This window comes from Xiphophorus maculatus, chromosome 22 (assembly GCF_002775205.1).
Source record: "Xiphophorus maculatus strain JP 163 A chromosome 22, X_maculatus-5.0-male, whole genome shotgun sequence".
In the NCBI taxonomy this organism is placed as follows: Eukaryota; Metazoa; Chordata; class Actinopteri; order Cyprinodontiformes; family Poeciliidae; genus Xiphophorus; species Xiphophorus maculatus.
Window position 1 is genome coordinate 21183088 of NC_036464.1, and position 12677 is coordinate 21195764.

The 12677-nt window shown below is 35.4% G+C and overlaps 1 protein-coding gene across 1 annotated transcript; it reads right to left on the reverse strand.

Moving 5' to 3' along the window:
* Nucleotides 1-7112: 7112 nt before the first annotated feature.
* LOC111606660 (SLC35A4 upstream open reading frame protein-like) lies at nucleotides 7113-11353 on the reverse strand. The gene is made up of 3 exons (XM_023327783.1): nucleotides 11250-11353; nucleotides 10691-10789; nucleotides 7113-9672 (listed from the first exon to the last, which is right to left on the reverse strand). Exons 1-3 carry the CDS (start codon nucleotides 11262-11264, stop codon nucleotides 9475-9477), a joined length of 312 nt encoding a protein of 103 aa, XP_023183551.1. The 5' UTR covers nucleotides 11265-11353; the 3' UTR covers nucleotides 7113-9474.
* Between the last annotated feature and the right edge of the window lie 1324 nt (nucleotides 11354-12677).

A 12677-nucleotide genomic window follows, 5' to 3' on the forward strand; every position in this document is an offset into this window, starting at 1 on the left:
CTGTAGAAACTCTGACTGACTTAATAATGTATGTTTTGAAATCATGGAAATGGAGTAGTGTTTTCCAGACAAGTCTAGCTGAATCCATATTATCATAACAATATCAAAAGGGACATTTTTTATTCTTTTAAACCTGTTAGTTTTAGCTCTTCAGAAGGAAATAGCTGCAGTTACCTTTCTGATTGGAGCAGTGTTTGGCTCAAGGACTGAGACAAGCACATGTTCTTATCAAAGGAGGAAAAGATAAGGTCAACCTAACTTAGAGGGGGAAAAGATCAATAATCTTTAAAGAGCAATAATTTGACCTGCGTTTAAAGAAAATACTGTTCGAAATGGGACTTGGGCTAATATGTCTGTGAAAGTACTTTTACTTTTACTTTTGTAGCTTGCAATGAACATGGCAAGGAGATGTCTATGTTACATTATAAAAAAAAACTACTACTAAGAAGTTACACATTTTGAAAATAAATGTCAACATAAACATTTGTCAAGTATGATTCAAGACTTGTGTGAGAATGCTCAAAGGGGTTACGCCTCTAAAGTTGTGAGATTCTAACAAAAAATCTGGAAAGTGTAACTACTAGCATTATGAGACCTGGAGAATTTCCCATTATTTAAGACCAAATTTGCTGACTATTTTCTGTCTCAATATTTATAGTTTTTTATCCAGTTCTGCTATTTTCCTAACGTGAATCCATTTGCAACTTTTTTTCACCTCTGAAGACTGAGAACCAAACTGCAGGCTGAAATCTGAATTCAGGTGGATGATGCAACTGAATGCCTCTATTAAGAGAAACTTCTCTGAAGCTACACCAGTGAAGGGAAGTCAAAATCAGGAAGAAAAACTAGAAATACAAAAGAAATTCAAAGCAACCACAAACATCAACAAAGAGGACATGAAAGAAGTTGGGATAATTTGAGGTTACTAACGCCAGAGCCTGATATCTCAGACTATATCGGAGTTGTTTTATCTTGTATACTTGTATTTGCTGTTGAAACTTTTGTGGTTATTTATTTTAAATTATTATGATTATTACGATTCTCAAATGTGTATTCACTTATTCATAAACCAGGTCATATCATTTAACAAATGTCCAACCAGCCAACATCACACTCAACATGACATATGTATCAAAGAGTTGATTAATTTTTCATTAAAAGTGACAGAGTACAGACACAGGCTGCCAATGTGATGTCAATCAATTTAAAAAGAAACATGGATTTGTTTCTATCAGCTATAAAACTCTTTGTAAATGCTTGGGAAATCCAACAACAAGAAACCTAAGGAAAAATAGATGAACAGCTGTTTTCTTACTGTTCTGAATAAATTGTTAAAACTTTATCATTCCCTGTTACTTCTTGTTCCTTCCTCTTTAAATCAAACATAGACAATGATAGCATTGTTAAGCTGCCCGTGATTTGTAAAAAAAACAAATCCCTTATTCAGATAAGACCTTTTCTTTTGATTTTTTCTACCCTATTCTATTCTATTCTATTCTATTCTATTCTATTCTATTCTATTCTATTCTATTCTATTCTATTCTATTGCATCATCCTTGTGCAAATTTCTAATGACTGAACTCCAGATTCAACATGTGTTGAATATATGACTGGCTGCAGATTGGGAAATTTAGAAACTATGCCAATTATCCATAAAAACTGTGACATTTGACATGTTTATTCCAGAAAAAACTGAAAGTTACCTTAAGTATGAAGCTGATGTCACAAAATGAAAGTTTTAATCACAAAGATACAACTGCAATCAAAATAAAATAAAACATTTTAAAAATCATTTCAAATCCTTGATGTAGGATTATATAAACAATTTTATTCAGAAAAGTATATATTTTTATAAACTTAACATGTTGTTTGCTGACAGATATTGTTATTGTTAGAAAATATGTAAAGAGACTTGCATATTTGTAACGGGGATTTCAACAAGTCTATTCAAGCCGAAGTCTCTCTGCTTTTCTTGGTAACAGATGATGAGTCAGAGTGAGCAGCCAACCACAAAATCAAGACGAGAAAAAAAACCATCCAGCCGTAGCAGGACAAGGCTGTCTAGAGAGCGTGCCTGGGTTTTCCTTCCAATCACTTTCAGTTCCGTCTGCCTCAGATCAGTGAAAAGGGTAAAATCTCAGAGACTTCAGTCATTACTGCGAAACAACCTCCATCCTGTTCTAACAGAAGGTAAACAACCTCGTTCACCTTCTCTTCACTTCCTCACAGAGAAAGCAGCATCAGTGTCCTGACCAGACGTTTGTGTTTCCAGGTGTTGCGTTTGAGTGAAGAATGTCTGACCCAGAGATCCCAAGCCAACCTCTTCTTGGAGAAACAGTCGTCAATGTGGGCCCACCAGCTCAGGGGTAAGGAGGGAGTGTTTTATGTTTTTCCATCATCAAAATTCATGAATTTATGTTTTGTTTTTTAGTAATGATCAGGGGTCTGTATTTTTACATAACATTGCTGTTGGTGTGAGGTTTTTATTTTATGCTTTGTTATTTAAAATCCTCCTTTTGGGATCAAAAAGATCGGTTTTGTTCTACATCGTTGTAAAATATTGCGTTCAATTATTGAAACAAGGCAGTTTGGATATAGTTTATGCTCCAGCTAATGTTTTATTCTAAATAATGCGAGGAATTTTATTGATTTCTTATATTGAATCCCTTGGACATTTTAAAATGGTGGCAATAAGCAGAGTCAATGGATAACCTATTAAATTTATTTCCATCGTGCAGTTAAAAATAATGTTTGAAAGTAGGATGTAATATTGGAACCGAACTAAATAAATTTAAAAAAACCCTCTACATTTACTGATAGCAGATGAACTCACATTTGAAATTACACATTTTATGGTCCATTATGAAGGTTGTTACTCTGCCCACGTCTGTAAAATTCATAGAAAAGTTTGTATGAACAAATATTACTTTAGGGTGCTTTTGAAATCCAAGAAAGTGTAATGTTTTAGTCTCTGTGGTTCTGGATTGCAGTATGATTCTAAAATGTATTAGGACGCTCAGAGGAAATATATTTTTTTAAAAGTCATCGGAATGTCCAGCAGCGATTGTTGATTTTTAAAAATAGAAAAAAAAATTCCCAAACTTTCTTTTACGTATCTAGTTAGCAACAACTGATGTCATCTGTGGGTGTATGTGGTGAATACCCTGAGCTAAGTTCCTCTTTCAGAGAACATTTTATGAAAAAAAAAGAAAAAAACCCATCTGGTTTTTATTTATTAACTGTGACTCCAGAATTACAGGGGGGTTTTTTACCTTCTTTTAAAATCCCTCTTCTCTCCTCCTTGTGTCTCTTTTTAGCCAGCGGTCCACCCGGGCCTACACGGTGGCAGGACTCACCTTGTTGGCCTGCGTGCTGATTATGGGTCAGGCAGCGATCGCCTACTTCCTGGTCAACCAGAAGAGCGACATCAGGGATCTGCAGGAGCAGAACAACAGAATGAACGTGCAGATGACCAATGGAGGATCTGGTGAGGAAGCAACGTTCAGTTCACATTAGGAGCATTGTATTGTAATCTAGACTTTTTTTTTCTCTCTTTGCTGTGAACATATAATGGATTGTCAACAGTATTAGTAATTTAATGGGGTTTTTTTTAACATTAGTCACAGCTGAGAACATAAAGGACGGAACAAATTATGTTTTAGTACATTCATTCCTTTTACTTTCAGCACATGGTTATCGCTAACCTAACCTCTTAGAAAAATAAAAGTACACAATGACTTATAAAAAGTTCCCTATTCAAAGCAAAGTATAGGCAGGGTTTTTTTTTCTGTTTAAAGTTTTCAAATGTTCTTTGTTGGAAAACGTAGTTTTGTTTCCCCATCAGCAGCAGCACAGCAACAGTTTCTGCAATCAGAGCCTGTGGTGCCATGAAGAGCAAATAATGTCAATTACAGCCAGCAATTTTTGGGTTCCAAAAAATCTAACTTTGCTGTGGTAAATTTGGTTTGAGTTGTGTTAATTTAATTTTACATGCAGCACCAACATATAGCTAATGAAGCATTATCAAGACACGCTGCGTAAAGAAATCCTCAAGGTTTTATCCAGAAAAGCCAATAGTAACAAAAGTAACCTACTTCTTCTATAATCTATTTAAGTTTTGTGTAACAAGCAAACAATGTCTGATCACAAACCATTACAAAAAAAAGTACAGTTACATCTTTTAGGAGCGGCAGGCCTTGATAAAATCCAGGAAAATCAGTTTTAATATGTGTTTGGGATCATTGTTCTGTTGTCTCAAAGTTACAAGTATCTCACCTGAGCTGTCATCCTCACATAAAGGGAAATTAATAATAACGTTCAAGAACAAACAAGAAAAAAAAACAACAACACAAGATTCAAGCCTATTATGAACTGTCAATTAAAAAAAACAAGTGTTCAATCAACAGACTGAGAGCGTACTGAACAAGACGGTGTGGACACCTTCAAATTTTACTTAAATTTGCCATAATGAAAAGAAGAGTGTTTGAAAGAGTAACGGCTTGACTTTCTAAGAAGGTTTTTCAAGCTTTGTTTTTCAAGTTTTTATGCATGGTGGTGGCAGAATCATGCTCAGCATCCTGGTGGAAAACTTCTTCCACATTTATTCAACTTCAGAATTAAGTGGTTGGAGCTCAGACACAGCTTGTTGTTCCACTGGAAACATCTGACCACCGCTGCAGTCAGGCAGGTTATCGGCGTGTTTTGATGAGCCTCTTAGGTCAATATAGTTAGAAAACAATAATGGTTTGTCCTCAAGCGCCTCTACGCACTGAACATTATTACAACGAAACACTAGGAGTTTATGAGCAGGCCTCTGTAGAGGACAAATCCTCTCTGTCTCACATGTTGCTTGTCTTTTCGTCTGCAGCTTCGGTGCCTGTGAGGCTGCACATCCCCATGAGCCCTGCAATGGAGATGATGGATACCACCATGGAGGTAAAAGATGATTTTAGTCCTCTTCCCTAATTCCCTCCCCCATGTAGAATTAGCATTTTAAGATGTATTCTTGAAGTAAATGTTGTCTTTTATTTTTGTCAAACCAAGTCGTCTCTTATTTATTTTTTTATTCTTTTTGCGCTGCAGGAGGAGTCAAGCGGAACTAAAAAAACCAGTATGTTTCTGCTTAAATCACCTACTTTCAACAGAATTCATGGTATAGTCTTGTCTACATAACAAACAGGTGCGGTGACAAATTTTAAATGCCTTTTCTTCCAGCCACTCCCACCACCCAGTGCCAGCTGGAGGCTGCTGGTGTGAATCCAGGCCCGATGCCTGGCTTCTTCCCCAGGTGCGACAAGCTGGGTCTGTACGAGCCCCAGCAGTGCTTCCAGGGTCAGTGCTGGTGTGTGAGCCCGGCCGACGGGCAACCGATTCCCGGAGACAAGAGTTGCATCAGATCTGCCTTTTCTGGTGAGATGGTGTGGCCATCAGATTTTGTAAAATAAATATTGGAAATGACTGCATTTTGTTTTATTTTATCAATTGAAAAGAACTGTTTTGATGCAATTTGTTTTATATATAAAAAAGCTTTATAGATTATTTTTTTAAAGTATTTTTAATATGATAAATAGTATTAATCTTTTTTATATATATATATATTATTTTAGTATCCTGACAAAAAAATAAGAAGTTACTGACATTTAAATGTTCGTTTTTGTAGGAAACCTGATGACTCTCAACCAGAAATTGGTGAGTAAACAATTTTGTTTATAACAATAATATTCTGCTAAAAGCTATTTGAACCCTAACCTGCTGTTCTGACTGAGATTATGTGTTTCAGAACTTCAAACAAATTTTAATGTTGCGCTCAGTTTTCCTGAGCAAATACAAAAATGTTTTCAAAAGATGATTTCTTCTATTAAGGGAAAAATGCTTGATCCAAACCAACCCAGCACACGGAGATGCAACTGCTGATTCCTAAACTGGTTGTTCTGTCTTTGGTGACAACAGCTACAAATAAGCTTTTGTGGTAACTAGTGAGTGGATTGATTTTTGCAGGATTGTTTTAATTTAGTTTCATTCAGATAACTTTCCTAGGTAGCTTAGTTTGAGCTTAAAGTCACTTATAGCTAGGTATCCTTCATGACTTTCTACTAGAGAGCAATATGTGTGGCTCTTTACAGTTTGACTAGTTCAACTGTTTCTTGTGAACTTTTTCTTACAGATAGACGTCAATGACTGTCTTCATCTGTTTGTGACTCTTTTTAGAATCGACTTTATTTGAGACGTTTTAGCTTACTTCCCATTGTCACACAGGTTCTGTCTAAGTGATTTCTTGATTATGCTGATTGTAATCAGGTCTGGGTGTGGCAGTGAAATGAAACCAACTTCTAAAAAAGGATTTAATTACATTTGATTTATCATTTAACAAGGTGGCAGTTACTCTTTTATCTGCAGCCAGGTTGGTTTGGATCAATTTTTCCCCCTCAGTGAACGACATAATCATTTAAAAACTGAATTTTTGTCTTACTAAGTCAATCTTTGCTGATAAAATTTGTTTAATGATCTGAATTATTTGAAAAAAAAGCTATCTTTAACCAGTCCTTACAATTACTTGTGCTTTATGTTACTCAACTTTCTATTTTCAGTTGACTGTAGTTTATAAGCAAGTCCAACTAACAGAATACATGTAACTTTAAAAAAAAATCTACCCTGTATTGTAAAGGTGTGGTCACATAAAATTTTATTCTTGTTTTTTAGGACACAGAGGATGCCTGAATCTCTTCCTAATGAACAGAAACTGACATAAGTTCAATTTCTAATGACATCTTCCAGCTTTGCCAGCTTTTTTTCCAACGATTTAAATAAAGATAGTTTGGTGGTGGTGTTCAGAGTTTCTGATTTTATAATTGTTAATTGGATTTCTTTCATGTTTCCTACTTTCCTGCAACTTATGTGCAAGCAATAAAGCGACTGTAGGTCATTATAACGTGTAAGCTGATATATTTCTCTCATGTGCATCTCATGGATAGCTAATTTTTTCTTTTATTCTGATTCTGTAACAGCAAAAAAAAAAAAATTAATAAATAGATATTTGGTCTTTGGATGTCAAAAATTAGGAGAAACACGTGTATTGATTTGTATTTTAAAAACAATTTATAAAACAAACACAGTTCTCATTATTTTTCATTTATTTGAACAACTGAAATAAATCTGTTACAGTTTTGATGAGATTTTTTTTCCTCAATGACATCTCAGTGGAATTTCAATCTGTGGAGTTTGAGTTGTGCAGGCAGGAATGAAAGCAACAAAAAATAAAATAAAGCAAGTTAAAGAATAATGAAGCGGCGCAAAATAACAATTCCAGGAGAATACTCCTAAAGGCAAAACAGAAAACTTAAAACACCAAACCATGCACAGCAATACAAGGGAAACAAAATGATTGTCAATAGGCACATCTTCACTCTTCTGTTCCAGATATCACGCAGTATGAATGATTTCCTACTTTACCTTCAAAGGCAACTTTAAAACAATTTAACACAATTACACAACCAAAAACAATTTCAAATCAGATTTTCAGTCATGGCTTGATTTTCACGACAGATGTGTCCCTTTACATCGCAATGCAAACTATCAGTGACGTGAAAAATCCCCATGCTGCTTTACAGTCGTCGCTTTGTTGAAGATAAAACTTTTACCGAGTTAAAGGATGAGCAGAATAGACGTTTTTGAAATGCAGATGGGAAAAATGTGATATTTACAACCTATTCCTACATTTTTTTTAAAAAATATCTTCAAATTAATCACAATTCAAATTTTTGACGTTAGAATATCTCCAAAGTGATCTGTCGTTTAATTTGCTCTCTAATAGATATAAAAGACTTAGTGCAGAATTTGAATAGCTTCAATAATCTTGCCGCCAACCAGCAGGGGGCTTTTTAAGATAAAGTGCACACATGCAAAACAAAGTGAAATTTTTCAAATATGTTACATATCTAAGAAACAGGCCTTTGACACATCATATGGTAAATATAGCTTTGTCAAAAATAATGTAACAAGTTAAAATCTCCAAAAGAAGTGCAAAAATAAAAGGAATCAACTGGTTTCCAGCATGAAACAGGCAGCCAGATCTGAGAGGAAAAGGCTATTGCACACATGGCATGAGATGAGATGAGGTCAAGTCCAAACCAGATGAGGCACTCTTACACATACAACAAATTTCCACCGATATTCTCACGGGCAATAACACTACATATACTTTAAATGCATTTTTAGCTTTTGTGCACACTTCAAACTCTGCATACGGATTGTTGACAAGCGGAGACGGGAGAGTTGGACGCATTCAGGGGGGCAAAAATGTGTCCAACTTGTAAAACAGGAAAGTAATTTTAAACATTCAACAAAAACAATAGTTACATAAATTCTGTAACCAAAAAAGGAAAGCGATGTAGGCAAGTCACTTTATACCATAAATGTTCTATCACCTGCAAATAATAATAATAATAAAAGAAAAAAACAGTTGGGATCTAACAGGCTGAGGCTTTTTTACACAGAAAAAAGAAAAAACAAACAAAAACAAAGTACATTGATTAAGGCGCCTGCAGGTAATTTCTGATCGACTGAGGGCATGAGATGTTAAAAGAAAACTCATAATTGGTGGTGAGCAATACCACAGCATTATTTCAAAATTAAAAATGCAATGATCAAGCTTTTCCTGGCCAACACATATTTCCAGTTTTCTTTAACATCTGGGCCGATTCCCATTTTATTTTCTAAAGACTTAAACACAAAAGAGGGAAAAAAAAACATGTGATCTCGGTTCTTTTTACACAGGCGAGTAGTTTAAATCCAGCATAAAGTTATGAATGGAAGTATATGTCTTGAAGTTTTACATGATTTTTATTAAACTAAAAAAATGACATTATTTTGGTTCATTGTAGACCGGAGATGCTGGCCTTTGTTAATCATGATTAATTGAATAAATTAGGGAAATATTACCAGATATTTTCAGCGTTTCACATGATGAGCAATCAGAGGTGATGTGTCGACTCTGATCTCTGACTGACTGATTAGTGCGTCTGTAATTAGAACATGTCTACCAAACATACTCTGCCGCTCTTTGCTCTTGTGCAGGTGCACCAATTTTATTTTGCTCATTCTTATTTAGCTTTATAAAATACCCAACTTTTGAGTTTTCCCATAAACTCAGATTACATATTCACAAATATGCTTTAAACTAAATATTCTGCTACTTATTTTTCTTTTATGGCTGTTGGGACACAGAGCAATTGTGATTATGAGCGTTATTTTATGTTGAAACGGACCAATTTTTTTTGTTTTCCCATTTTTGTTTGGTAAAATTTTCACAATGTTTCCATTTCCATCACTAGGGATCCTCCAAAATATATATATATATATATTTTTTTTTTTTGATATAATTATCAAAATAGGACTGAGTGTTACACAGAAAGTAGATCACAGCTGTACCAGCACCACTTTGATGTTGTAAACTTTCTCTATTTTGCCACTTTCTCCTCATTTACGTCGTCCTTTCAGGTTCTGTATGTACTCCTTGACGGTGTTTTCAATATTTGGTACAGCGTAGTTTTGTGCCGCGTATATCCCTGTGCATGTTCCTATTACAACACCCATCAGCGCCGAAGAGCGTAGCCTGGCAACCACGTAACCGGCCAGGAAACCCTTCAAGAACGGAGAAGCGAGCAGACTGCCTCCCTGGAAAAGACAAGAAGAATCAGACTGGTGGTTTCTCCAGCTGATTTACAGCAACATGCGTTCACAATTCAGCCGTCATTTCCAAAGACACCGAAGATTAAGACATCGTTTCCAAGTGAAGTTCAAAGTGAAGATGGCAGGCCGAATGTTACTGCACGTATTTGAACTTGATTTGAACAGTAACAAGCAATCTCAAAGATCCAATTTAAAGTTTAAGTTTAAATTTATAACGAAAATATTAGTAATCAAATTAAATTGATTGGATGCTAGTCATTTCTAAGCCTTGCCATTTTGTTACTTCTGTAGTTTTGGATGTTTTCTACCCAATGAGCACCAAAAGAATAATCATAATAATGATAATAATTTCATTGCATATTAATTACATCATTTAGGCTGCTTTGACAGCTGATGAATAATTGCCTATAATTTACTCATAACCTACTGTGAAAAAAATGCTACGAAATTCCAATAAAAATTACATACCAGCAGGAAGGTTAAAAATATTTCTGTCTGATCAGAGGTCCTGATATGTAATATTTTAGAAGATTTAACTGTGCAAGAGATTTGAGAATTACACCATTCTCCATACTTATCAAAAACAATTCCTTATAAAAGATAAAAATACTCATACGCAACACAGAGAAAAGCATTTTTTTGTTTTGTTTTGGATATAAACATGTAGGGATGAAATGATAGACAGTTGGTGCAAAATCTGAATAGCAGTTATGGTGAATTGGTAGAAGGACTGGAGTAAACAAAGAAACAATATGATGTCCAAGTCCAATCTTTAAAACACATTCTAAAACTTGAAAAAAATATAAAACTGATCAAAAATATAACAATCAAGCTCAATAGAAGCAAAATATGAACCAGTGAAAGTGAGAGGTGTTTGTGTACAACACTTTCACCCTCAAATATATTACTATCAAAGTTTTTACAGATCATTTGCCTCTGAAACGATGTCAGTCACTTAACCTGAGCCTGAACATTTGCACATTTGTTCCAGCGTGAGCCTTACTGGAGGAATCCCAGCTTGTATTTCATCTTCCACTCGTTTCTGGATGTCCTCCAGCTGGTCTTTCAGCTCCACCAGGTCCCTGAGCTGACCCAGAGGATTCTACATTCACAGCCGCAGAAACACAGAGACAAACGGGTGAGAGAGGGGATTCTTAAAACTGGGTTTACAGAACCAATTCAACTAATTCTGATTGAGCTCAGTACATTTGCATCCATTTGCAAACTGGATATTAAGCTCTAACTAGGCTCAAACTTTATCCCATAAACAAACTTCGGGATATTTAAGCAGATAAAATGTGACGAAATAACATCGTCTAAACGTTATGTTTTTTGTTATTACAACAGCTTGATAGTGGTTGTAGCATTTGCTATATGTTCCCTTTACTTTAAAGCACTTTACACGAGTGTACAACTGCGCAAAAACAAATACGAAAAGGCTATTCTGACTAAAATAGCTTGAAGCTAATGCTAACCGACCACTTGAAGGGCTACATCAATGACAGGGCGGCTTAAATTTGACATTCACATTAAAAAGCGAGCTTAATGATAAAAGCACCGACCTTATCATCTGACATTGCTTAGATTTATCCAACAGAGTCACCCTGGCTGTGTGAGACCAGAAGAACTGAACAGGAAAAGTAAAAACAGTTCTTTTTCTGTTCTTGTAGCTATTAGCAAAAATGCAGTTGGTGAATTACCGCCACCAACTGGTTTGGAGGATGTATTGTAGTGATGCTGAAACGGATGTCCTGTTAAACAGTTATGTCTGTTTTAGAAAATACACCAAAGCTTGACAAATGTTACATATTGAATTATGACTGTGAGTTTGATTGAAATTACCTTGATATATTATCATTTTCTGTGCTTTTAAATCCTTTAAAATCCAACAAAAGCTAATTCCCTTTTGTTTTTGATTTTTTTGTGTTTTGGTTTAGGTCTCTATTTGTTGTGTTTTCATCAATTATGCACCTTCCCTCGGTTTTTCCTCATCTCCCTTTTCCAAAAGCAACTCCACACTCTTCTTGTTAGTTTCCTCTTGTTCTTATTGCTCTCATTACTGACAGAAAATGAACAGAAATCCCCCCGCACGCAGCATCCATGTTGTTAGCAGTAATATGCGATGGGGATGCCTTTTTCCGTGCAGAAACCAGAGAGTTGTTCAGCGTTTATGAGGAAGGTCATTAATTTTGAGGTCATGTCATGTCCTGCTTTGTGTAGGTCTAAAACATAAAATCTATTGAAGATGCAGAGAAGTTTGTAGTTGTACAAAAAGTGAAAATGAAGGCCAGCTCAAGTTTTAGTTTAATACGTGCAAGTCTTTTCATTCAAAGATTAGAGCAATATTTTTCAAACTGAAGGCTGGCAAGAACACAATCGGGTTTCTTACCATTGTTCTGTAGTCAAGTCAAGTAACATTTATTGTATATGCAGGTCAATTAGGAACAAAATGAAACACTTCAAAGGCAAAAATGTTAAAAAAAAACAGAGCGATCAAGGATCACAGAAACAGTTCGACACCCATCAATTTGAGGTCGATGCTAAATTAACATAAAATATAAAGGTTGTAAAACAAACAAACATTGCCCCACATAAATATATTATGATGCCCTATTGGACTTTCTGAGCAGCATTTAAAATATTCTGGAGGGTAATTTTTCTTCTGTGTGTATGAACTAAAGGCCTGCAGGGATGATCAAAAGCGGGATTTGAAAACAGCGAGAGTGGGAGTGTGCTGCAAGACTGAGAAAGATGAGGCAAGGAAGCACGGAAAGCTCAGTGGGAGCATCGTTTATTCTGATCAGACACAAAGAACAAGCAAAAAACTGCAGGTGGAAACACGCTCCAATAGATTTAAAAAGATTTACTTTGCTGCAGATAATTTTTCCCACTTTTCACGTCTTCTGCAACCTGTTTAGAACAGAGTGCATAAACCTCTCCTCATTCTGGCTTATCTCATATAGAGATGACACATTTTACTGCCACTTTCA